Source organism: Equus quagga, chromosome 2, assembly GCF_021613505.1.
Source record: "Equus quagga isolate Etosha38 chromosome 2, UCLA_HA_Equagga_1.0, whole genome shotgun sequence".
Lineage (NCBI taxonomy): Eukaryota > Metazoa > Chordata > Mammalia > Perissodactyla > Equidae > Equus > Equus quagga.
The window spans coordinates 152,271,649-152,297,021 of NC_060268.1; the positions used below are offsets into that span (position 1 = coordinate 152,271,649).

Sequence of the window (25,373 nt, forward strand, 5' to 3'; positions counted from 1 at the left end):
CAACCAATAGACTGACACTATGTGACTTTCGAGGCTGAGTCATAAAAGGCCCTGTGGCTTCTGCTGTTCCCTAGATCTCTTGTGTAAGAAGGTTGAGCCCCCTCTGAGAGATGCCGCATAAAGGTGCTCAGGTTGAGAGATGCGGCAGAGCCCAGCCTCCCAGCCATGCCTGCCGAGTTACCAGACATGCAGAGCCGTATGGAGTATCAGCACATCCTTCAGCACCATACTGAACCGAAGGATCACCCAGCTGAGCTGCCTGAACTCCTGAACCAAAATGTTGTGATACAATAAAAATCTTTGCTTTTTTAAAGCCATTTTGGGATAGTTGGTTGTGCACCAATAGATAACTAGAACTGACTGACTATGTCAGAATCACCAAGGAAGTTTGTCAGAATGCATATTCTGGGGCCTTAGGTAATAGGACCCAGGCATCTGAATTTTAACCCAGCTTCCTTGGTGTCTCTGGTAGACACTAGAGTTTAAGAAGCATTCCTTTAGAGATATTGATTAATCAATTCATTTGTTCATTCTACCAGTGGTCTGTCTATTGACCATTACTATGATTCTGGCCACGTGCTGGGCACCAGGCATGACTAGAACCCAGATTATAACCAGCCAGATTAGAACACTGTCCCTGCCCTCAGGGACGCAAAGGACCAAGCCAAGCACATTTCAGTTCAGCACTAGGCAAAGGAGAGGACCCTGAATCTTTTTCCTTGTGGAAAGCTGAGGCACAAATCCCAGTTATAATTGGTTCAAGGCCTCCCAAACATAGGTCAAGACATTATTAATTGGTCATGGCCAAGAAACTAGGTGCACTCAAAGAATTGAATCCAGTGGTCTTTCAGGAACAGCTGTCTCAGCAGTGCCTTGGGGTCTTTGGAAGAGGGTGGGGGCGGTTGCCTGAATCTTCCTCTCACTTTTACTATAAGAAGAGAGCCCGGGCCTCCAGGGCAAGGCAGACACTACCTCAGCCCCAGCCCCAGGTTTATTTGCCCTTGAAAATGGCATTCGTGTGTACTTTTTCCCCTAAGTAAAAAAGTGATGATAGATGATTCATGACAGAAAATGGGCAAATATAAAAAAATACTTAAACAAAACCTCCCCCAGGGGTCTAACCACAGGCCGGTAGAACGTTGAGAGATTGTTTGAGTCATGCACACCTGGGATTCAATGCTGACTTCATGTGACCTCTGCAAGCCATGGCTTTCTCATCCGAAATGATATTGTCCACCTCATAAGACTCTTGTGAGGATTCAGTAAGTATGTGTGTTTATTATTTTTTCTGGTAGTCCAGAATATTTCTCTTTAGTCTTGTTCCTTTGTGGATGCCTGCATGTTATCTTATTTGCTGATTGCTTTACAGTACCCCTCCCCCGCTTTCCCAGGCATTCTGGATGTCTCTGTTAGAGGCAGGGCTCTGTCTAGAGAAATCCTAGCTGAAGAGAGAGTGGTGGTGGAGCAGGGGTGGTAAGAGGGTTGGTGAGGGGCCTGAATTTGGAAGATGAGCCCCGGGGCTCCTTCTCAGCCCACCTGCTTCCCTCTGAGGTTTAGGCAAAACCCAGAGTTCAGAGGGCCTGACAGCCTACCTGTGGCTTTCCATCTTGGTGTGCAGCTATGGCAACCGTTCTTTCAGATTTTCTGGGACGGTTCTCTATGGCTTGCAATCTAGTTAGCCTAACCCGTATGATATTGGACATAAAATACCAAAACACAAATTCTATGTGGCAGCAGCAGGGACGGTGAGTATAGCATTGTATAGGAAGTGTCATTGTAGCTCTATTTCTGTCCTTGGGAGGGAATCAGGGCTTTTTAGTGTTATGATACCCGTCCAGATGTTATTCCTTCTGCAAAAAGAAGCAGCTCCCTCCTCCGCCGTGGAAGAAGCACAGAGTTCCGGTGGGTTAGCTCAGTGTGGTCCACCGTACAGTCCAGCTTTGGACTGAAGTAGAACTGGGATCAAATCCCCGCTCTGCCAATTATCAGCTGGGTGAATTTTTAACATTTCCAAGGCTCTCTTTTCTCATTTTTAGATGGGGGTGATAAAACTGATCTCACAGTATTACTGACAATAAAGGAGGCAAAGTATGAAATGTGCCTATCACAGTGTCCGGCACATAGTCCTATTCCGATATTATTTTCAATATATATTTTTTAAAAGATTGGCACCTGAGCTAACAACTGTTGCCAATCTTCTTTTTTTTTTTCTGCTTTTTCTCCCCAAATCCCCCCAGTACATAGTTGTATATTTTAGTTGTGGGTCATTCTAGTTATGGCATGTGGGATGCTGCCTCAATGTGGCCTGATGAGGGTGCCATGTCCGTGCCCAGGATCCAAACCAGCGAAACCCTGGGCTGCCCAAGCAGAGCGCACGAACTTAACCACTTGGCCACGGGGCCGGCCCCTATTTTCAATATTTTAACATTGGAGTGCACAGAGCAGAGAGAAAACCCCTGTACCAGCAAATAGACAACTAGCTGCCACAACACAGCAGTAAGAACTCGTCAGCAGAACACACTGGAGGCAGTGACTCTCCCCAGTGCTGCTGCTGCTGAGGGCTCAGAACTGCAAGCAAACAGATGCACTGTCAGAGACCGTGAACAGCCTGCAAAGGGCACCTGACAAGCCCAACACCAGGAGCACGTTGTAGTCCAGATCTAGGTGGCCATGAGGAGAGCGTCAGCCAAACTCAGGCAACAGAGAAGATGGGAAATACAGACTGGGCCAGAAGAGAGACTACTCTCTAAACAACGTTTCTCAGGTTATTTGTGGTGAAGGACCAGTTTTCAAAAACTGTGTTGCAGACCACTGCTTATATTAAAAAACAAACACACAATAAACTGCTTGGTGGTGTCAAATTGCAATTAGAGTTTCTGAATGCTTACTTTCAATTTCTGCACTGACCTTGCAGGAACCAGTGACAAGCAGTACTGAACTGTGAGTAGCACCGTGTGAGCGGCTGACGAGGTTTTGTTTGTTTGATTTTTTTGTTTTTGTGTGTGCTTTATTATTATGTGAACTCAGACATTCCCCCATTTTCCCAGGACTCCCGGGTGACGAGGTAGTGGGGGTGGGGGTGGCATGAGAGTGGATGGCGGGGGGCCTGAATTTGGAAGTTGAGCTCCAAAGTTCCTCCTCAGCATACCCTTTGCCCTCTGAGGTTTAGACAAAACCCTGTTTATATTAATAATAAATATTATGTTATAATAAATAATAATATCATAATAAATTTTCCCTCCAAAGGGCAGAAATACAGCTGGAATAACACTTCCTATGTAGCCCTATTAGTCCTTTTGTTGTCTTCTTAAAGTCTTCACATAAACAACCTTTCAAAAGTTTATTATAAATGATTTTTGAAGTGCACGGACCTAGAATGGAGAAGCAGCTGTTCTTCCTTAGACTCTTGTCAAATGTTATGTTATCACAACTCATTCCTCCTTGGGCCTGCTGCCCATCCTGCCACTGGATGGTCTCAACTCTGAGCTCCAGCCCCATCTCTCTCCCAGCGCCAGCCTCACATCCCACTGTCAACTGGAGGGTCTCATCTGGATCTCCTGCCGTCCTTCAAATGCAGCATGCCTGAAATAAACTTCAGTTCCACTCCCCAACCCCTTCCCCCAAAGAGACACAACTTCCTAAATCCCTATTTCTACCAAAAGTGCTATTACTTTACTGGGATACATACACTGGAGTAATATTTGACTCTATTCTCCACTTAACCTTTTATAGGTGAACTGAGCCAGAGGTTCACCATATGTGTCCTTTGCCTTCCTTCTGAGTGCTATAAGCACCAAGGTTAAGATCATCTCACACGTAGTCCATTGTTTCATTCCTCTAAGTAGCTCCCCTACCCTCCCTATCATCTCTCTCATTGTGTGTACCAAATCAGTCTTTTTAAAAAACACAGTAATGCTATCAATGACCTGCTCACAAAAGCCTTCACAGGTTCCACAATCCCAGAAAATAAGATCCAACCTCCTCAACCAGGTTGCCCCTACCAACTCAGCCACATCTACAACCACTTCCCAACGTGAACTCTTCACTCCAATCCAGGCCATTCTCCGCCCTCTCCTTCCAGCCTCTGAAGCTTTTCTTCCAGGGGGCCCAAAGTGCTGCCTTCCAGGTAGCTTATTCCTCCCCATCCATCAAAGTTGGACTCATATCCCACTTTTCCACAAAGCCATGCTGCCCTTCCCAGCTCACACTCAGCTCTTTTCTTTCTTTGCCCACCACTTGCAGATCTTGTCCATGCCTCATGTCTGGTCATATCTTAACCATCTGTTTCACATAAGATACTAATGTCCAGAAACTTCCTTTTTCCTCTTTGGCCCCCAACTCCCTCCCGCCACCACCACCACCACCACCACTGCAAAGAACCTAGGGCTGTGAATATAACAGTGAACCAAAAATTACCTAATGAATCCAGAGTCAATCAAAAACAGGAGAAGAAGAGGAAGTCAAGGAAGAGAAGGAGAGAATAGAATTCTATTTTTCTCTTGGATGCCCAGATATGTATCTTACTATCTCCCAGATTCACAGACTATTTCAACTGAAAGATCCTTAAAAATCATTGGTTCCAATGATATGAAGCTGACTATGAAGACTTGGTAAAAACTAGAAATAACATACTTGACCCAGAAGAGACAATCCAAAAGGATAAATATCATTCACTAGCTGTGTGACCTTTTGGAGTCACTTAAATTCTCTATTCTTCAGTTTCCTCATTTGTGAAGTATGAATAGGATAACATTTACTTGAGGGGCTATGTGAGTATTAAATGAGATGATGGGTGTAAAGTACTTGGACAGTGCAGAAACAGCTCAGGAGTCCTTAGGGGAAAAGATGCCTGCCTGTCTTATATCACAGGGCTGTGCTTCGAAAAACATGTAAAGCAATATTTCCCAAAGGCTGGTCCCCACCTATTAATGGGTTGCAAGATCAATTTAGTGGGATGTTACAAGCATACATACATCAGCATCTATTTCTATTTTGGGTCGTGAAATAAAATGTATTTCTAACTACGGGTCACAAACAGTTTGAAAGGCACTGGATTGCAGCCCTCTTCAAATAAAAATGAAGTGGTCCACAAAAGCCACGTGCAAAATGCTGAGCATTCCTTTAAGAAAGGACAATTTCATCTCCCATCTTCTCTGGACCTTAGTTTTCCATTGACACCACAATCTTGCTAACGTTTTCTTAATTTTTCTCGCATCTGACATGTGATATAGACCACTGTTGCTACGCTAATTAAAACAGAGAGACTTCCCTCGCATGGAGGCCTAAATTCTCCGTGCCTATGGTTGGTTCTGGTGTGCGTCTTTCTCCAACAGATGGAAGGCTCTGAACACCTCGAGGAGAGAGGGGAGCTTCTGATTTTGAAGCCTCTTCAGCTGGTAACTTTGTCTTGCATTCTGCAGTGATTCCGTCACCCACATTGTGGCAGAAAACAACTCTGGTTCAGATGTCCTGGAGTGGCTTCAGGTACAGAACATAAAAGCCGGCTCACAGCCAGAACTCCTGGATGTCTCCTGGCTGATAGAATGTATGAGGGCAGGAAAACCGGTGGAGATGACAGGAAAACACCAGCTTGTTGTAAGTGTCACGGTTGTGAGTTTCATTGCCCTTTGCTTGCTGATCAGGAACATGTGCTGTAGAATCAACAGACCTGGGTTACACCTCAGGTCCTCTGCTTAGTCCCTGTGTGTTCTTGGGCAAGTCACTTAGCTTATCTGAGCTTCAGTTTCCTCCTCTGTAATATGAGATAACAACAGTGCCTACCTCATAAGATGGTGATGAGGATTAGAACAACATGCATGTAGGGCACTTCCCGCAAACCCCGATCTATAGTAGGCATTTAATAAATGGTGGCTATTTAGGTGAACGATCTGTAAACAAATATTTCAAAATATTGAAGCCTTGATGTTCTGGCAGCTGGAAAAGTAAAGGGTTCCTATTTGGTTTCTTACTATGATCATTAGCAAAGGAAAAAATAAAGAAAATTAATGTCTTAATTCCAAATCCTTCACCAATGGCGCTGGAACCCTCAGGAAGGGGGTTTGAACCATAACTGCATCAGTTTACAGAAAAGGATAATGGTGTCTAATTGATGGGTCTGTTTCACGTTTTTTTTTTTTTTCCTGATGGCAAAAAGAATACGACTTAATTATAGCAAATTCAAATATTAGAGCTGCCTCTAACATAAAATGTGACTCTCCTATAATTTTATCCTCTTTCCAGAGACAACTGCCATCAAACTGCCTCCTGTTTTTCCTTCATATGTATCTGTTATTATTACTATTGATTGTTCTTAAAAATGGATGCTTATGCGTTTGTTTAGGTGAGAAGAGATGATTCAGCTGGCCCCAACCCGGGCCCCCAGGAGACTCCACCGCTCGTGAAAAAGATCTCTCCATACGCGTGTCAGAGAAGAACCACCTTAGACAACTGTAACCACGTGTTCACGGTAACGGGCTTTACAACAGCACCCAGAGCAAGCGAAGCGCTTGCAGCTTCTTTCCAGGGACCTACAACTTAAATCACAAATTTTTCTGAAAATCTTGATGAGTTTTCCCCACACACCCACCCCCCAAAACCTGATCTCTGGTTCTTCTTTCTGTCAAGAATGGGTCTACTTCTGTCATGGAAATGGACAGATATATTTGGATTATATTCTTTAGTGATGGTAGATTACTGTTTGTTGAGAGTTGTCATTATTGGGCACAACACTTGTCAAAGGCAAATGTTTTGAAAAACCAAAACATAGTAAGAGCAAATTACATAGAAACAGCAATAATGCATAAACAGCCTTTGCTGGGAAACCAGAAGAGTGAGAGACAGCAGACCTAGATTCTCGCCTCTCTGGTATTAACTAGCTTGGGCAAGTCAGTTCCTCTCTCTGAGTCTCAGTTTCCTCATCTGTTCAATTAGAAATTAGCTAGATTGTCTCTAAAGCCCCACCCAGCCCTGAAGTTTGGTAATTGTGTTTCAGATGACCCTAACAAGCCCACCACGGCCTGTCCTCCAGCCTAGAGCCAGTAGTCGGGGGATAAAACAGGTGGAGTACGTCAAATAAAAAACTTCTCATTTCTAGACTTCCAGCCCCACATGTACGAGGAGGACCAGGAAATTGCAGCTACTGGGCAGGATGAGCACGGTGCCACACAGCTGCATCTACTTCCTCCTCTGCTAGAAATGCAAACATGCCTTACCTTAAATAACCCGGCCTCTGCTCTGTGCCACCTGCGATTACACCAGTTCGTTCAACAAGGCTGCGCTAAGTGCTGCTTGTGTTTTATGTACAAGCTAAGAGATGGGGAAGCCCAGTGATCAAGGCAGAATCCCGGCCACAGGCTGGTAGGAAAGTCAGCGAGCAACGAGGGAAGGACTGTGCCAAGTAATGACCACTAGGATATAGTGAGGACGGGATCGTGTTTTGGTTAAATCATTCCTAAATATCTAATGGCAGTGAACTCCAGGTTTCCTTACAAAGTACTCTGCAGCTTGTCTTTTCAATTCAACTCCACTTGCCCAACAAGGGACGGGTGCAAAAGTACCAGAGACTCAATCCCGGCCTTCAAGGAAGGATCAGGCGGTGTTCCAACCCTTCACAGAGAGCAAGAGGCGCTTGTGAGGGACTGCTAGTTCAGGGACTAGAAAGCAGATCATGTTTTGTTCATCTGGCTTTATTCTTCAGGATGCCTTTGATGTATTGGCTGAAAATTATGAGTTTAGAGAAAATGAAAGCTCCTGTCTGACATTTATGAGAGCAGCTTCTGTTCTTAAATCTCTGCCATTCACAATCATCAGTATGAAGGACATAGAAGGAATTCCCTGCCTGGAGGACAAAGCGAAGTGTGTCATAGAGGTAAGGGTGAAATGTGATTTGTCCCACCTCCTAATAGGTATGTGGTGGCGGGGAGAGAGAGAGTGAGTGAGAGTGAGAGAGAGAGAGAGAGAGAGAGAGAGAGAGATGCAGTTAATACACTTTCCTGTCAATTATGTAGATATGGTATTCACGACTTATCTTTCTTTCTCTCTCTCTCTCTGTATATATAAGATATAGATAGATAGATGTATATTATATATATGAGATAGATTATAATATACACGCATATATATGTATAATCCATACCCCAATATTATCACAGCTGGAGCTATGTGGGTCCAGCTATTGGAAAAAGAACCCTCTCATATTATTATTAATCATGGTGCAAGACTCAAGTGACCTAAAAGCTCAACAGAAGGAAATGGTCTGACTTCAAACACAGGCTGTGTGAAGGACCTCAGTTTCTCCCAGGGGATGTCGCCCTCCAGAATGGTGGTGGGTGTGATGGCAGTGGAGCCGGTCCTGCATCCCTACCTGGGCGTTCCAAGAAGAGAGCCAAGGATGGGTGTTTATTTATTTAATAATGTTTAAGGATTCCCCAGCAAGGCAAGCTGGTCATCCAGGAGTAAGTTTCAGTATAGTTAAGTGCAAGGTAAATTATTCTAGAAAATTAATCCCAACTCTATTTGGAGAAGGGTGGGTGGCTCTGAGCTAGACATTGTAAGGGCTGGAACTTGGATTGGCTTTTCAATGGGTCCAAAACTGACCTGCTCAGATGAAAAGTCCTCTTGTTTCAGCTAGTTCATATCCATTGAAAAGAAAATTATCGCAAATATTTAGACATACTTTACTCAGTGAATATTTTGGTTAGGTGTTCTGTAGATTTGCACACTAATCATTCTGTAACTTTGTCCCTGAGGGTTGTAATGACCTGGGATTTTCAAGATTACAGGGAAATGTCTTGTTTTCTCCAGATCAGCTGGGGAAACAGCCTGTATGCAATGGATGTACATTCATGAAAAATCAAGCTACTGGTTCCATGAATTTGAGCATCACAGACTATGATTGTTAAACCTGACTAATTTAAAATATTTTTCAACTGTCCACGCAGGAAATTATTGAAGATGGAGAAAGTTCCGAAGTTAAAACTGTGTTAAATGATGAACGGTATCAGTCCTTCAAAGTAAGTGATTTTACGTATACTTACTGAAAATCGTTTTTCAGTTCATCTGTTACTCATTCTAGGTGGTTGTTTTAGTCAGCATGAGCTGCCATAACAAAATACTGTAGACTGTGTGGCTTAAACAACAAACATTTTTCTCCCAGTTCTGGAGGCTAGAAGTCTGAGATCAGGTGTCAGCAGGTGGGGTTCTGGTGAGAGCTCTCTTCCTGGCTTGCAGACAGCTGTCTTCTAAATGCGTCCTCACATGGCAGAGAGGGCTGAGTAAGCTCTCTGGTGTCTCTTATCCGGGCACTAATCCCCTCATGAGGGCCCCACCCTTATAACCTCATCTAAAACTAATCACCTCCCAAAGGCCCCATACCCAAATACCATCACATTGGGGGCCAGGGCTTCAACATCTGAACTTGAGGGGGACACAGTTCAGTCCGTAGCAGTGGTCTAGGAAGCAGAGTTCTAAATAAATATGGGTGCTCCAGCTTATTGCCATGCTGTGGTGAGATTCAAATTACCTTACCCACCAGGAGTCTGTCACTTGTGGATACAAATATGGTGACACTAGCACCATGGGACAAAACGACCCTGCTCTTAAAGAGTAAAAGTATGCTGGAAAGCTCCTCGCTGCATCCTTGTCTACTTTGAAGCCGGGTTTGTTACCTCCCCATTTTCTCTACCTTAGAGTTGAAGGCAGCAGCGACTGCTACCAATCACTTCAGTTCAGACGTGATGCACAGGCCTAAAAGGTGATCGTGGGCAGGAGCCCAGGCTTGGAGTACAGACAGACTGGGCTTGAATCTGGGCTCTACACTTACCAGCAGTGTGATGGTAGACAATTTCTACAACCTACATGCGCCTCCTCTTTAAATTGTGAGGGTAAATATGCAGAGCATGAGTGTGTGTAGGGGACCCTTGGTAAAGGGCGTGCCCAACAAGGATAAGTGTTGTCGCTCATTGACAGCATGGGCAATCCCACGATCAAATAATATGGAAGCCCTATGCAGATGCCAGAACCTGCGTCCTCACTTCTGTTTCATTTAGTACAACCACATGCCGGGAAAGGACCCTTCTGAAACAAAAACGTCTCTAAAAAACTACCATTACCCACCTGCTTGTCGTATTCAGGAGAAACTGGGTCAGAGATTTTCTTACACTTTTTCTTAATCGCTTGACTTGAAAAGATTCACTTCATTATCATAATGATTATTTTAGAAACTAAAAGTATGCCTTTCTCTCCATTTCAGCTCTTTACTTCTGTGTTTGGAGTGGGATTGAAGACGTCTGAGAAATGGTTCAGAATGGGTTTCAGAACTCTGAGTAAGATAAGGTCGGACAAAACCCTGAAATTCACAAAAATGCAGAAAGCAGGTAAATTGTGTCTCCTAAAAACCTCACGTTGTTGCCATGGGCCAGCCAGGTTGTGGTAGAGGTCTGTCTGTGGTACTTCAACTCCAGTCTCAGGGAACCGGCTCACTTGTTTGGCCTCTTTTCACACTATGGTTAAAAGCTCAAGCTTTTGGCATCAGTCAGATCTGGATCCAAATCCTGGCTCCAGCATTTCCCAGTTGTGTGATCTTGAGCAAGTTAGTTAAAATCTTTAAGCCTAAATTACCTCGTCTATAAGAGGGAGGTAACATTGGCACCTCAGTGGGGAATAAATGAGATACACAGGCAAAGCCCTTAGCACCAGGCCTGGCACAGAGCCTGTCCCTTTATCCAGATGTCAAACCAGCTTGTGCAGTTGATCTGGTTCTTACTGAACTGACTCTTCCAGACATTTGGGTCCTTGCTGTCTCCCTGGGTGAGAAGCGTGAGTGAGGAGTCAAGGGCAGAGAGTCGACATGGAGGATTGGGGAGTAAAGAATACTTGAACAAACTAGAGCTGTTGCCTGGCACAAATGGGACCTGCTTTGGAAATTGTAAAACACTAGGGCATAGAAGGGAAATGGTGGAAATCTAGACACAGGGTTGATCTACCCAACCAAGACCTGTTAACCTGAGAAGACTGTCTTGAGTCAGGCATCTGAAAACCTGGAGGGGCCTCCCAGAGGTTGAAGGTGGCTTGGTCACTTCCGTTTAAGCAGGGTCCCAGTATATTTTTTTAAATGAAGATATGCCAATACAGGGTCAAAAAATTGTATGTGTTTTAAACATTCACTTTTTTTTTTTTAAAGATTGGCACCTGAGCTAACATCTGTTGCCAATATTTTTTTTTCTTTTTCCTTCTTCTCCCCAAAGCCCCACAGTACATAGTTGTAGGTCCTTCTAGTTGTGCTATGTGGGATGCCACCTTAGCATGGCTTGATGAGCAATGCTAGGTCTGTGCCCAGCATCCGAACCGGTGAAACCCTAGGCCACCAAAGTGGAGTGTGTGAACTTAACCACTCAGCCATGGGGCCAGCCCCTAAACATTCACTTTTAACATGTAATATAATTGTGATTTGAAAAAGAGTCATGGCCACAGTGTCCTGAGCACTATGGCTTCTGAGTTACAGAGAATGATGAATTCATCAACATTTTTAATGATATGAAAGTAAGGGAATCTTCTACAAGAAGAGATCAGAAAGAAAAAGAAAACGGCTATCTTTTGTTTAAATAATGAAAAGAAAGCAGCAATGGGAGAGGAATTAAGTCAAATCCCTTGGTGGGTCACACCAATGCTACTACAGAAGACACCTACCTATCTTTCATAAGGTTGCTAACCTATGAAGGATTGCTGATAAGCTTCATAAGATGCCACAGAAGAAATAAAAGAGTTTAAGAGAAAAAGACCCCATGCTTATATCCTGGGCTCCTGAAATTGCACATTTAATAAACGTCATTTACACCAGTTCTAGAGACGCCATTATAAAGAAATTTACATAAGTATTAAACACAAGTAGTGTTTAACTTTTTTAATAACTATTTTAAGTAGTTTAATAAGTATTAAACACAAGGCTTGGAATGATAGTAAGGACTCTCAACACTTAGAGAGAAATTGGGAGGCAATGCAGTGTTTCATGGAGATGAAAACCCTTATCAACTGACACCAAATGTGCTCAGGATCTAAGTAGCTTCCAATTTCCCAGCTTGGTAGACTGGATTTTCCTCTTCCTATTGAACTCTTCCACCCCAGCGAATAAAGTAGTTATTATCCATTTAACCAATCAGTGATTTCCATCAGACTCTTTAATGCTCTTGTTTTATGTAGAACTGAAGGAATGCCTTCCTATTATACTTATACCTAAAAAAAAAAACAAACCAAAACAAACAAAGAACTCCTGGGTATACGCATCTCTTGTAACAGCACTACAATGAATGGAATTGTCAATAGGAATAGTTTCGAATACTGCAAAGGATAAGCTAATTAATTGCATTCGTTTGAAGTATGATCCACGGGTCAGATGAAAAACCTGATTCAATTTTACTATAAGGGCACTTGGTTTTAGTCTTAGTCTTATGACTTAGACTGTCTTTAGACTCAGTCTTCCTCCGTCTTGAGGATTCACCTTCTGTACTGGCCTTGAAAAGTCAACGTCTAAAATACAGCAGAAGGTATATAACACTATGCAGTGTAATAAGTTTCTTGCGATAAGTTAACCTCCCACCATACCAAAAAGGAAAGCCAATTAAGTTGCTTTCACGGGTGTCAACAAATTATCAAAGCCTCTCCAAGTTCATTCCTCGTATCGGCACATGTTCTTAAATTGCTAATCACAACTTTTGGTTTATGTACATCCTGAATAAGCACAGGAGTTTTACAGTACCAAGTGTGTTGTACTTTGAATATCAGTCAAGATGACAATTTTTGTATCAAAAAAGAGTCTAAATGAGCATAGCTTTTTATTTTTTTCACCTTAGTAAATTATTTAACTTTATTAAATTGACTTTTTTATTGTGGTAAGAACATTTAATATGAGATCTATTCTCTTAACAATTTTTTTTCCCATTGGTAACATAATTTGTTTGTCCATTTCCTGTGATGAACACTTATTTCCAGTTTTTGACTATCATGATAAAAAAAAGGTGCTACGCACATTCTTGTACCTGTGGATATATGTCCTCATTTCTCTTGTGCATATAGCTAGGAGTGAAATTTCTGGGTCAGAGGATAAATGGCTATTTATTTAGCTCTAGTAAATACTGCCCAATGGTTTTCCAAAGTGGTTGAACCAATTTACACTCCCGGTAGCACTGTATGGGATTTTCAGTTGTTCCACAACCTCACCAACACTTGCTGTTGTCAGTCTTTTCAATTTTGTCCATTCTAGTGGGTGAGCAGTGTGATCTTATGTAGTTTTAGTTTGCATTTCTCTGATGACCGTTTCAAGTACTTTTTGGCCATTTCCTCTTCTAAGAGGTGCCTGTTCATGTCTTTTTCCCCTTTTAGAAGTAGGTTGTCTTTTACTTATTGATTTGTAGGAGTTACTTTATGATCTGGATGTAAGTCCTTTGTCAGATACGTGAAAAGCAAATATCTTCTCCCAGTCTGTAGATTGCTTCTTCATTTGTTTAATGATGTCCTTTGATGAGCATTAGTTCTTATATTTAATAAAGTTCAAATTGTTAATCTTCTCATTGTACTTAGTGTTTTGTGTGTTCAGTTTCAGAGACATTTGCTTACCCCCAAGATCATGAAGATATTTTCCTCTTTCCCTTTGAAGCCTGATTCTTTTTAACTTTTGCATTGAGGTCTATGATCCACGTCACATTCCTTAACAAATTCTTAAGTACACAGTAGAGTACTGTTAAGGATAGATGCAATGATGTACAGCAGATCTCTAGAATTTACTCATCCTGCATAACTGAAACTTTGTACCCAGTGAACAAAAACTCCCCTGAAGCATTGCTTTTCCGATTAAACTCGCCACACACAAAAGTGGCCGCATAGCAATTAAAAAAAAAAACGTGGCTTTTTACAAAAAAAAAAAAGAAAAAATTTTAGGATTGATATAAAAAACAATAGTGTTCCACAAGCAGTGTGGTTTGGTGTTAGGCACAGTTTATAGAATTTATCGAAGTTTCATAAACAGCCAAAGTAAAACCAATGAATCATTGAAGTAGTAATTAGTAGAAATTTATTGTGCACACACCAAAAAGTTTGCAAACCAGGAGTACTCCAACCAAAACATGTGGTGAGGCTCAGGGGTATATTGTAAGGCAGCTTATAGAGTGAGAAAGTAGGCACTGTTTATTCTTCACAGCGATTGGTTATAATATTAGAATTTTCAGTGGTTACTCATATCAACCTTGGGAAACAGTTTTGCTTATGATTTCCAGAGGCAAAAGCAAGAGATGACCCAGGTCAAGTTAGCCTTGCAAAATAAGCTAAATTAAGCTTTGTTTGTATGACTAAACTGGTTTTGTCTGCTTAGGGAATTTTCAAGGCTGGTCTCCTTTTGTTGTTTTTCTAACAACGTATTAGTTTGAACAACATCTCTTGGTCCTGCAACATGTTTCTGCAACTGTCGCTATTTAGAGATAATATGGGAAGTTCGAATTTGAGAATTTTGTGACTATGATGTTCAAGCCAAATGGCCTCCCTGCCTTCTCCCTCCCATGATCCTGGAGGCGAGAAATAAGGATTAATAGATTTGCTCCCTGTCTTTCCAGAGGGCTAGTGATGGGTGAAACTGCAAGAAGTAGACTTACGTTCATCAAAATAACAAATTTTTGATGCCTCTCCCTTTTTTGGTGAATACAATTAAGATCTACTCTCCTAGCAAATTTCAAGTATACCACACAGTATTATTGACTATAGTCACTGTGCTGTGCATTAGACCTCCAGAACTTATTCATCCTGCGTATCTGAAACTTTGTACCGTTTAACCAGTCTCTCCATTTTCCCCACCTCCAACCCTTTGTAATTACTATTCTCTCTCTGCCTCTAAGAGTTAGACTTTTTCAGATTCCACGAGTAAGTGAAATCATGCAATATTTGCCTTTCTGTGCCTGATATATTTCACTTAGCATAATGTCCTCCAGTTCATCCATGTTGTTGCAAATGACAAGATTTACTTCTTTTTAAAGGCTGAATAATATTCCATTGTATGTTAATTAGCTTGATTTTGGTAATCATTTCACAATGTCTACCTATATCAAAACGTCATGTTGGGGGCCGGCTCCGTGGCCGAGTGGTTAAGTTCGTGCGCTCCGCTGCGGCTGACCAGGGTTCGGATCCTGGGCGCGGACATGGCACCGCTCATCAGGCTACGTTGAGGTGGCGTCCCGCATCCCACAACTAGAAGGACCTGCAACTAAGATATACAACTGTGTACAGGGGGGGTTAGGAAGATAAAGCAGGGGAAAAAAAAAAGATTGGCAACAGCTGTTAGCTCAGGTGCCAATCTTTATTAAAAAAAAATCATGTTGTACACTTTAAATATATACAATTTTTATTTGTCAATTATACCTCAATAAAGCTGAGAGAAGAAAAGATAGAGCTGCCCAAACAGACTTTACAGTTAGGAAATGGGCTGCCTCTGGAGGCGTTATTCTCATTATTAGAAAGATTCAAGCGGCCTTTGAATGACTCCCTCTTGGCAATCCTAGCTAAGACAGCAGTGCCGTATATTGAAGGACAGATGTCCCTCAGGCTCTATGAATCTCCCCTGCACCCCTGCTCCCCTCCTCTGCAAATTTTCATCCCAATTCTTGGAGATAAGGCTCCCACCTCCTTTACTCCTCCACTCTATGCTTCCCTCCATGGGTCTGTGGGAATAACCAAGTTACGAAAACAGCTCTTCATCACAACGACTCTCTCTGAGCTCTCATTTATTCGTGGTGGCCAGACAAGGAAGCAACAAGCCAAACCACCAAAGACATTTTCTATCTCACCTCAGACACAAATCTACCTTCTTCGTCTTCTCAACTTTAATTTTTTAATGCATCCATCACCTTCCAACCCTAAATCTTCCCATCCCAAATCTTCACGCATTATCTTTTTAAAATAATAGGGCATAGCTTATTGATCAAGAGGGCTGGTTCTTCAACAGGAAGTCAGATTTGAACAGCTTGGTTCCCAGAGGGATATGAAATATTGTCTCCTTCTTAGTCAGGAAATTGTAAGCCTCTCAGTCAGAAAGCACAGAGCCATTGTTAACCTAAAAAATTCACAACCAAGAGAACACAGATTACTCCATCACATGCGAGGTGTCGCTCTCTCCATTGACCTGTCCAATGGCCTCTCAGGATTCCTCTATTATGAAGACCTCGTCAGCTGTGTGACCAGAGCAGAAGCAGAGGCGGTCAGCGTGCTGGTTAAAGAGGCCGTTTGGGCGTTTCTGCCTGATGCCTTTGTCACCATGACGGGAGGATTCCGGAGGTAAATAATGAGGGCTTTTCGTGCCTCTCCTGCTCTATCACCGTCAGTGGCTCCCTGTTTTTAGAAGTTCAGTCTTCCGAATGTGGCACAAGAGGCCTTCAGCTATCTGGCACCGGTGTCTCTCTGCAGCCTTCGCCTCCTGGACCTCATGTTTCACTCCAACAACTCCAAATAGCTTATCATTCTCTGCACACATGGAGCTGTTCCTTACCTCTGTGACTTTGCTCAATCGGACCCTTGTGCTTGGACTGGCTTTCCTCAAATTGTCACCTGGCTGACTTACCCTTTAAGACTCAGTTCAGATGCCACCTCCTCCAGAAAGTCTTCCTTGACTCCCTCTTCCCTGTCCTGGGCTAGGCACCCAACTCAGTGCTCCCTGGACAGCTACCAAGTAGCTTGTTTGTATGCATGCTTTCCCCACTAAGTTTTTAGAGCTTGGTGCTGGTGAGAACCAGTGGACCAGTCAATAAATGAATGAACTCTTCACAGAGACGTGTGCAATTGTTGGATATTGAAGTCTCCATCTCAGAAAGAGATTCCTCCCCCCGCCCCCAACTCTCCCTGTGGCCCTCTTACCTGTCGGCTGTTGACTGTTCTGCCAAGCCAGGTTTGAGATGAGGGAGAAAGTGGGGAGAGAGGATCGAATCTAAGAAAATGCCCTTAATCTATGTCATAATTCCAAGAGCCTGATCTAGTATTATGTGGATATAGTTCTTGGTTTGCTTGTTGTCATGCTGTGTGTGTGTGTGTGTATGTGTGAGTGTATAGAAGAAATAATCTTCTTTGTCACCTTTTAACCACACATACATGACCATATACCTACTATGTATGATTTTTTATTTTTCTATGTCATCAATTTACTTTGCAATAAGTAGAGTTGTGCAACCAAGGATATTTTGTTTAAAAAAAAAAATCATGAGCATTTTGTGTTGCAAACTTTAGGCCCAGGGCATAGAAGCAAAAGTGACTTTTAAAAATCGAGAGCTAAAAAACTAATTGGTTTCCATTTTACACTATTTTTTTTAACAGGGGTAAGAAGATTGGGCACGATGTAGATTTTTTAATTACCAGTCCAGGATCAACAGAGGAAGAAGAGCAAGAACTTTTATCTAAAGTGATAAACTTATGGGAAAGGAAGGTAAGAAGAAAGATCAAAAGTAAATGTTTGGATGCTCAAGCATTATATTAATACTGTTGAATTTTATATGCTATTTACCTTGTGTAATGACCATCTAATTGATTCTCAATTGTTTGCAACACAATCGTTGCTTACACAATGCCACATGGCATGCAATGAGACGTACCTGCTTTGGGTCCCAGAGTCCATGTTATGATGTTGTTTATATACACTTGTCCTATTATCAAAGGGGCCAAGAGTGGTGATGTCTTTGTATGGGACATGCAGAGGCATTAAAGCCCTAAATAAAATGAAAAGCATGTGCTGTGAAGACCTGGGAGGTGTGAGCCGGGGCGGAGCAAGCTTAGGGGTGGGGCAGGGCTGCAAAGACTGGGATAAGATCAGTCTAAGAGGTGTCCCTGGTGCCTTGAACTCTATGCTGGTCAATAACACCTTGACTTTGTGCTGAGATGGGAAGAATAAAACTAATTAGGGCAACCTGTGCCCAGCAGAGGTCAGGGCTCAGAAGCCCCCACCCTTTGAGGAGATCAGACTTGCCACAGGCTACCTATTGTCCAGTGGAGGAAGCTAAGAATGACCCTGCGGCCAAAGCCACCTACAATGCTCCGACTCCTGCCCAACTCTAGTGAGAGCTTCACTTCCCAAGGAGACCAGAGGGACCTACCCCTGGAGGCCCCAAGGGCTGAGAAGACGGGGGCTGGTGCTTTTCTGGCACAGCTTCACCTTTCCTGTGTGATCTAGCATCTGCTGGACGTGGACCAAGCTCCCTGATATGCCAGAGAGAGAAGACCTGAGATAAAGTGAGAATAAGAAACATAACCCCGGAGCCAGGAGCACCAGAAGTGAAGACCCAGCTTTGGAACCAGATCCAAATTCACCCGTGAGGCCCGCTCTGTCCCTCTCAGGAGAGTGGACCAAAGGCAGCCAGGAGCCCTGAGACGGAACATAATAGGCCAAGCCAGGGAAAGGCAGGATGAGCAAGAGTCAGCTACACCTGGGCTGGCCCCACGGCTCTGCTCAAGCAGGGAAGGCAAAAGATTTCATGGATAGACAGCAAAGTCATGGACCCTGCTGGCTGAGGCCAGGGTGGAGGGGGGTGCTGCCTGGCTCCCCACCCTGGGGGTCCTGCAAGTGTGGACCTTTTGACCCTGGTTTATAGGCACCACCCTCCCCATGCTCTGAGACTATCCCAGTCCAAGATGAGGATGGGGTGGGGACAGGGTGACAAGGAGCCTTCTTTCCATTAGTCTTTCCTCAGTTTTGAGGCAGTCACACTGCTGGCCCCAAGCAAAGAGATGGGTAGGCACCGGGGGAGGTTGCCATTAAGCACGTGGGTTTTAGATTTGGCATTTTAAAAGCACAACCCTGCTATTTAATGGCTGTGTGACTTGGGACACTTAATCTTTCCAAGCTTCTCTTTCCTCATCTGTAAAACAGGGATAGCAAGCCTCTCTCATTTCGTTAACGGGGCGGAGTAACTGAGAGAATTAGACAAAACACTTGGCAGGGCCTGAGAAATGGCAAATGCCTAATAAATAGGGGCTATTATCATGATCTCTCATGCACAATTACTTATTGAACTCTGCTGGAGACCAGGCCCTGAGCCAGGGGAGGGGCCCCGGGAGGGAGCAGGTGCAGCTGCTCCCCTTCACTTGCTGACAGACGTGACCTCGGGGAGGAGACGCTGTGGGGCGGTTGGGTGTCCCAGCTCAGCTGGCACCGGCACCCCCGGGCCTGCCCCCAACACCTCGGTTGTGAAATCAGCACACGAGTTCTTCATGTTGGACTTCCACTTCTACTTGATCCCCGCCATTCTTACCAAAACCTGCACTTTCTGGATTATAAAGATTATATACAACACACGGGTAAATACATCTAATTTTTAAAACCCCGGGGAGCATAATGAACAGCTAATGCGCATGTGTGTGAACTGCCCATCAGACGAATCCAAACATGATCTTTGTAGGAGACCCTTGGTCAGGGATGGGAGAAAGGGAGGGAAGAGCTTGGAAAGGTGGATTTGGGGGGAGGTCGCCATCCCAAAGACTCCCTCAGCCCGAGTTCTCAGTGGCCACCAGCCCTTCGCCGTAAGAGGGGCGGGCTAACAGAGCGTGGTTTGGGTTCATGCTTGGTACAGGGCCCCCAAGTGTTCCACGTGGCCACATCCCCAGTTCATGGAAGCGCCAAGAGACTGAAGTATTGACAGTCATTAGAGGGTAAAGAATACACTCACTTTGAGAAAGAGATTTGACTGATTAGGGGACTCAGTCTTCTGAGAAGAGGTTGGAGGGAGTTGAAACCAAAGGGCAGATGGAGCCTGGCTCTCAAATACAGGAGGTCCTCATACTCCAGCCTTACAACCCTCCCTACTCGGCTGGGAGCACCTGAGACTAAGTGTCAGGTGACGGAGCCTCTCTCTTTGTGAGAGGGAAGCTGAGAGCTGAGCACCTCTCTCCTGCCCCTTGTCATTTACCCCGAGAGCCAGCTGCTCCATCCTCGGGAGGGAGGGAGGAAGAAGCAGGGAATGCCTCCCTCCTTGTCAGGGGTCCCTCAGTGGCTCACCTTCCTAATCCCTTCCTGGGGGAGGCACTGAAAGGCTGCGGTCTGTCTTTGAGGACAGCGCAAGGAAAAGTATCCCCTGCTCAAAGCTGTGAGTGCAATTGAAACAACGTCTCTTGGAGCGCTGCAGAAGAAGTGCAAAACATTTCCAATAACAATAATAAACTGAGCCAGTCGTGCTCAAAGAGTGGTCCCTGGACCAGCAGCATCAGCGTCACCTGGGAATGTGTTAGACATGCAAATTCTCACCCCCCTCCCCATCACTCTGGGGACAGGGCCCTGCAAACTGTGCTGTAACAAGTATTCCAAATGCTTCTCATGGTACAATTCGAGACCAACTGACCTAAAGAATACATGATAACAAATCACCCACCCTAACAGCTATGACTGAATTATTTTGAGGTTATTTGTTCTTTAGTTGCCACTCAGATTTAGCAGTTAATTGCATATTTCTGCCTCTCCCTACACCACGTCTGCCCTGTGTATAAGGAATTCCCACCAAGCAGATACGTTGGAGGATGGCAACTTACTGGACACATCTTACAATCACCTGTTAACTTTCTGACTAGGCAACAGCTAGATGAAACTCACTTTATCTCAGTCTCCAAGGCAGGCAGAGGAACAATCTCAAATTGCCCCCTAGAAAATGGCAAGTCGTCCCCAAAGTGAGGCTGAGCCTACAGCCACAGTGCTTCGAGCCAGGTAAACCTGGTCATCAGTATAATATAATATGGAGGAATGCTGAGTCAAAGCAGCCACACAGAAACAGCACAGCTTTTATTCATGGTCGGTTTGTCCTTAAAGAGGTGAGTCAAGTTGCTGATCCGGCTTGTGATCAGAAATCGGGGGGTGGATTCTCTGGCAGCTTTGCCATGAAGTAGCCTTGGCTGGGCCTCTCTAATGGCTAAATCCCTCTGTTGCAGGGGACAATACACCCTCTCTTTAGCTTTCTCTCCTGGTGTTGCCAGGTGGGCTCACAGTACAAGGACAAAATACACTCCCGCTCTGCTCGAATCTGCAATGCCTTTGTTAAGAGCGTTCATTAAGAGCCTGGTATAAAATCTTGGACCTTGTCCACTGTGGACTCTTCCTGACATCTGTTTGTTTTCAGGAATTACTTTTATACTACGACCTCGTGGAGTCGACATTTGAAAAGTCCAAGTTGCCTAGCAGGAAAGTGGATGCTTTAGACCATTTTCAAAAATGCTTCCTGATTTTAAAATTGCACCATCAGCGAGTGGACAGTGGCAAGTCCAGCCAGCAGGAAGGGAAGACCTGGAAGGCCATCCGTGTGGACCTGGTCGTGTGCCCCTATGAGAACCACGCCTTCGCCCTGCTGGGCTGGACCGGCTCCCGAGTAAGCGCTACCTAGATCTGTAGACAGCATTAGCTTTCCAAAGGACACAGGCTGGGTCAAGGGACAATGGCAGTGGGGGCAGGGTGACAGCGAGGGAGTGGGGCCCAGAAACCTCCAAACTGGGGCATTCCCCCTGCACATGGTCAAGAGAGACAGATTAATTTAGAACAGTTATTCTCAATGTGTGGTGCCCTGCCCAGCAGCATCAGCCTTACCCCAGACCAGGTTAGACCTGTGAATTCTCCACTACATCCCAGACCTACTGAATCAGAAACTATGGGGTGGAGCCCAGCAATTTGTGTTTGAAAAGCTCTCCAGGTGATTCAGATACAGCTAAAGTGCGAGACCCACTGAGGTCGAGAAAGCGGCAAGGCAGCCAAGAGCACAGGTTTGGCTCATCCCAGACCTGGTGACAAGCTTTACTCTGCCTCTTACCAGCTGCGTGATCTTGGACAAGTTCCCTATGTCCTTTAAGACTTAGTTTTCCCATCAGGAAAGTGAGGACGATGACCTCAGCTGCTCCCCTGGGTTGCAGAGAGTCAGTGAGATGAAGCTGGCAAAGCCCTCAGCACACACCAGCTACATGAGTGGGCAGTGCTCCCTGAGCGGGGGCTCCCAGCTCTGCTCACGTTATAGTCACAGAGCCGGCGCCCATGATTTGTCTCATTAGCATGCGCTCCACCCTCCAAACTAAGCACCCCACACTGTTTCACCAGTGTCTCAGAGTAGCTGGCTGTTGCTTTGAGTGAAATGAGTCCTTAGAGGGTTTTATATGTATGAATGACATAACATAAATTGTCCTCAACCTAAACATGGCTATCTACAAAGATGACAAACGCGAATGGCGCCCTCTAGAGTTCTGCAGTGTACAACTTGCACAACTGTATGCAGCAACCTTGGGCCAACCTCCGAAGTCTGTTGTGACCAATGATACAGACCGTATTACCATCACCCCTGCTCGATGTTCACCTTTCTTCATCTGAAACATAAGACAACATCCTCGCCCTGCCTATCTCACAGGGTTGCTGTGAGAAACTAAAGAGGTTTCAAAGCAGAAGGCAGAGGGGTGCAGGGGAAAGAGCCTGAGCTTCGGGACTCAGGAGTCTGAAACCCAGCTCTATCCCTGACTGTGTGGCCTCGGGCAATTACTTAGGGTCTCCAGGCCTCCTTTCTTCATCTGAAAAATGGGGCAAATAACAGCTCCAGCCTCACAGGATTGTAATGAGGATTACAAGAGACAGTACCTTCATCTTAGCCCAATTTTGAGTCCAATGGTGTACTTAAAACTGTTCTTTTAGAGCTGATGTGAAACTCTCTGACAAGCTGTTAAGTACTAGCAGGAACAGAGCAGATCAGAAAATCAATACAAAGGAAGGAGTCAGCCCAGCGCCTGGCACAGGGTGTGCACTGCGTACGTGTTAACTAGGATTTCTGCCACCACCTTCCTAGCTGGTCTCTGCTTCTGCCCTTGCCCCCTACAGACAACTGGTCCTGTTAAAACATAAGTCAGATCAGGTCTCTCCCCTGTCAAAACCTTGCAGGGCTCCCCACTGAACTCACAGTAAATGCTGAATGTCGGGTTGGCCCGGTGGCATAGTGGTTAAGTTTACACACTCTGCTTCAGGTAACCCAGGATTCGCAGGTTCACATGCCAGGCTCAGACCTGTATACTGCTCATCAAGCCATGATGTGGCAGCGACCATGTACGAAATAGAGAAAGACTGGCACAGATGTTAGCTTAGTGACAATCTTCCTCAAGCAAAAAGAGGAAGATTGGCACAGATGTTAGCTTAGTGACAATCTTTCTCAGGCAAAAAAGAGGAAGATTGGCAACAGATGTTAGCTCAGGGCCAATCTTCTTCACCAAAAAAATAAAATAAATAAAATCTGGAAGCCTTACAGTGGCCCTAGATGATCTTCCCACCCCCCTTTTCTCTCTGAACTCTTCTCCCACTACTCTCCCCTAAATGGCCAGGCCCGCTGGACCCTAAGGCCTCTGTTCTAGCTGTTCCCCCTGCCTGGTGTGCTCCTCCCCCAGAGTCCACGTGGCTGACTCCTTCACCTCATTCAGGTCGTTGCTCAAATCCCGACTCCTCCGTGAGGCCTGCCCTGTACACAGCACTTACCTTTTAACATTCCATATAACTCATGTATTTTGTTATTGTGTCTGGCCTGTGTCCCTGCTCAAATCCAGTCCCCACCGGGCAGACATCCTTGTTTCATTCACTGGTATTCCCAGCACCCAGAACTCACCTGGCACAGTAGATGCTCAGTAAATATTATTACTCTCCAAAGGAAAGACATCACAGTTCCCAACAGTCTGTGGGGAAATGCTCCTGAGGTCGGGGCAGGAGTCCAGGAATATGTCTGAGCACACGGAACTGGGGAGCCCAGGACAGCCTCTCGTGGCGCCCCTCAGTGCCGCTTCGCCAGCCTCCCCTGACTCACGGCGTGGGCAGCCCTGGCTCTAAGCGCTGGGGGCCGGGAGGACAGTGGCCCGGGCTCGAAAGGGGGCCGTGCGCTAAGCAACACCCGGCTACTTCCACAGAGCAGCACCCACTGCACCCAGAACCTGCTTCACCCCGTGCTGCCACGACCCTGGCTTCCCCTCGTCCTCACTATAATGGCCTTCTGGGCTGAAAGTCCGTCTTCCCGCCCAGCCAAGGGGCCACGGGGAAGGGCGGCACCCAGCCTCAGCCAGCTTTCCTGCAACAGGAAAGGGCTCCTCGTCACTAGAGGGCGCAGTGAGCCCACGCTTCCTCCCTCATCCTACGGGGAGAGGACCGCGTTGTGAGATCTGTGCTGCTCTCAGGAAAAGGAACCTCAACGACACCATCATTCATTGTCCTCCTTTTCTAAGGTTTTTCCTGTCCTCTATCTAGGGCTTCAGGGTTTGCTCCCTGCACCTCACAACCCACCTCTGATCACGGGAGAAGCTATTCGGGGGCAGGTGGTTCAGACCATCAATTTTACAGAATCATATGAGAGGATGTTAGAGCCACAAGGGACGTCACTCGTGCACTTCCTCCATCCTCCCATTTGATTAACAAGATTCAGAGAGGCTGCGTGACTTGTCGAGAGATGCACAGCCAGATAGGGACAAAATCCAGGCTCAACTCTAGAGCTCCTGACTCCTGATCCTCTTTTACAATAGTGATCAAATTAAAAAAAAAAATTCAACTTATTTATCCAGCATTTTCTCTGGATCAGGTATTATTCTGGACACAATCCTCGCAATATCCATTTATGCATTCAACAAACATTTGCCATACTTTTTCTATGTGCCCGGCACTGTTTGAGGAGGGAATGTGGTTATGAACGAAACAAATCAGGCTGCTGTTCTCAATTAGCTGCCGTTCTAGTGTGCGCGTGCGAGTGCAGAGCTCTGTCGTCAGAGAGCTTTGTCCTGGGGGAGAAAATCGCTTCAAGAATGTTTAGTGGAGAAAGATATTTCCATTATAGGGATTTAGATATCTCTAAGTACATAATCCTGAAGACATTCTAGACTTGATGGTAATTTATTTTCATTATCTCTTGTCCAGCAGTTTGAGAGAGACCTCCGGCGCTATGCCACGCACGAGCGGAAGATGATACTGGATAATCACGCCTTGTATGACAAGACCAAGGTAGGGTCATCTCCCTGGGACGGGCTGCTTTGATCCTCATCCCCAAGGCTGGCTCCCTGAGCACTCTTCCTGCAGAGCCTCTTAACTAGGAGTTGTTCTGCAAGAGCCTTAGCTGACGCTTGTTGGCCAAGCAGGGGCCACGTGTCCATCCTTGATCCCATTACCGTGGCTCTGATTGGCCAGACTTGGGTAATGTGCCCCTCCTTGGAGGCGGGATCAGCCGCACCTGACCCTCATGAACTAATAGTAGGGTGGGGTGGTTTCCCAAAGAAAAGTCGAGATGCTGCTGTCAGAAGAGAGGGCTGTGAATGCGGGCGGGAAAGCCTGAGCTGTCGTGTGTGTGTGTGTGTGTGTGTGTGTGTGTGGCAGGAAAGCCTGAGCTGTC

At 45.1% G+C, this 25,373-nt stretch overlaps 1 protein-coding gene across 1 annotated transcript in view; it reads left to right on the forward strand.

The window, feature by feature from the left end:
- The window catches only part of DNTT (DNA nucleotidylexotransferase), a 32,584-nt gene that overhangs the window by 6,284 nt on the left and 927 nt on the right, over positions 1–25,373 (forward strand). The window contains exons 2-10 of the mRNA XM_046654892.1: positions 5,421–5,595; positions 6,341–6,466; positions 7,697–7,867; positions 8,940–9,011; positions 10,250–10,373; positions 16,176–16,308; positions 17,338–17,446; positions 21,117–21,362; positions 24,908–24,988. Coding sequence (XP_046510848.1) covers positions 5,421–5,595; positions 6,341–6,466; positions 7,697–7,867; positions 8,940–9,011; positions 10,250–10,373; positions 16,176–16,308; positions 17,338–17,446; positions 21,117–21,362; positions 24,908–24,988 — 1,237 coding nt within the window. The remainder of the gene's footprint in view (positions 1–5,420; positions 5,596–6,340; positions 6,467–7,696; positions 7,868–8,939; positions 9,012–10,249; positions 10,374–16,175; positions 16,309–17,337; positions 17,447–21,116; positions 21,363–24,907; positions 24,989–25,373) is intronic.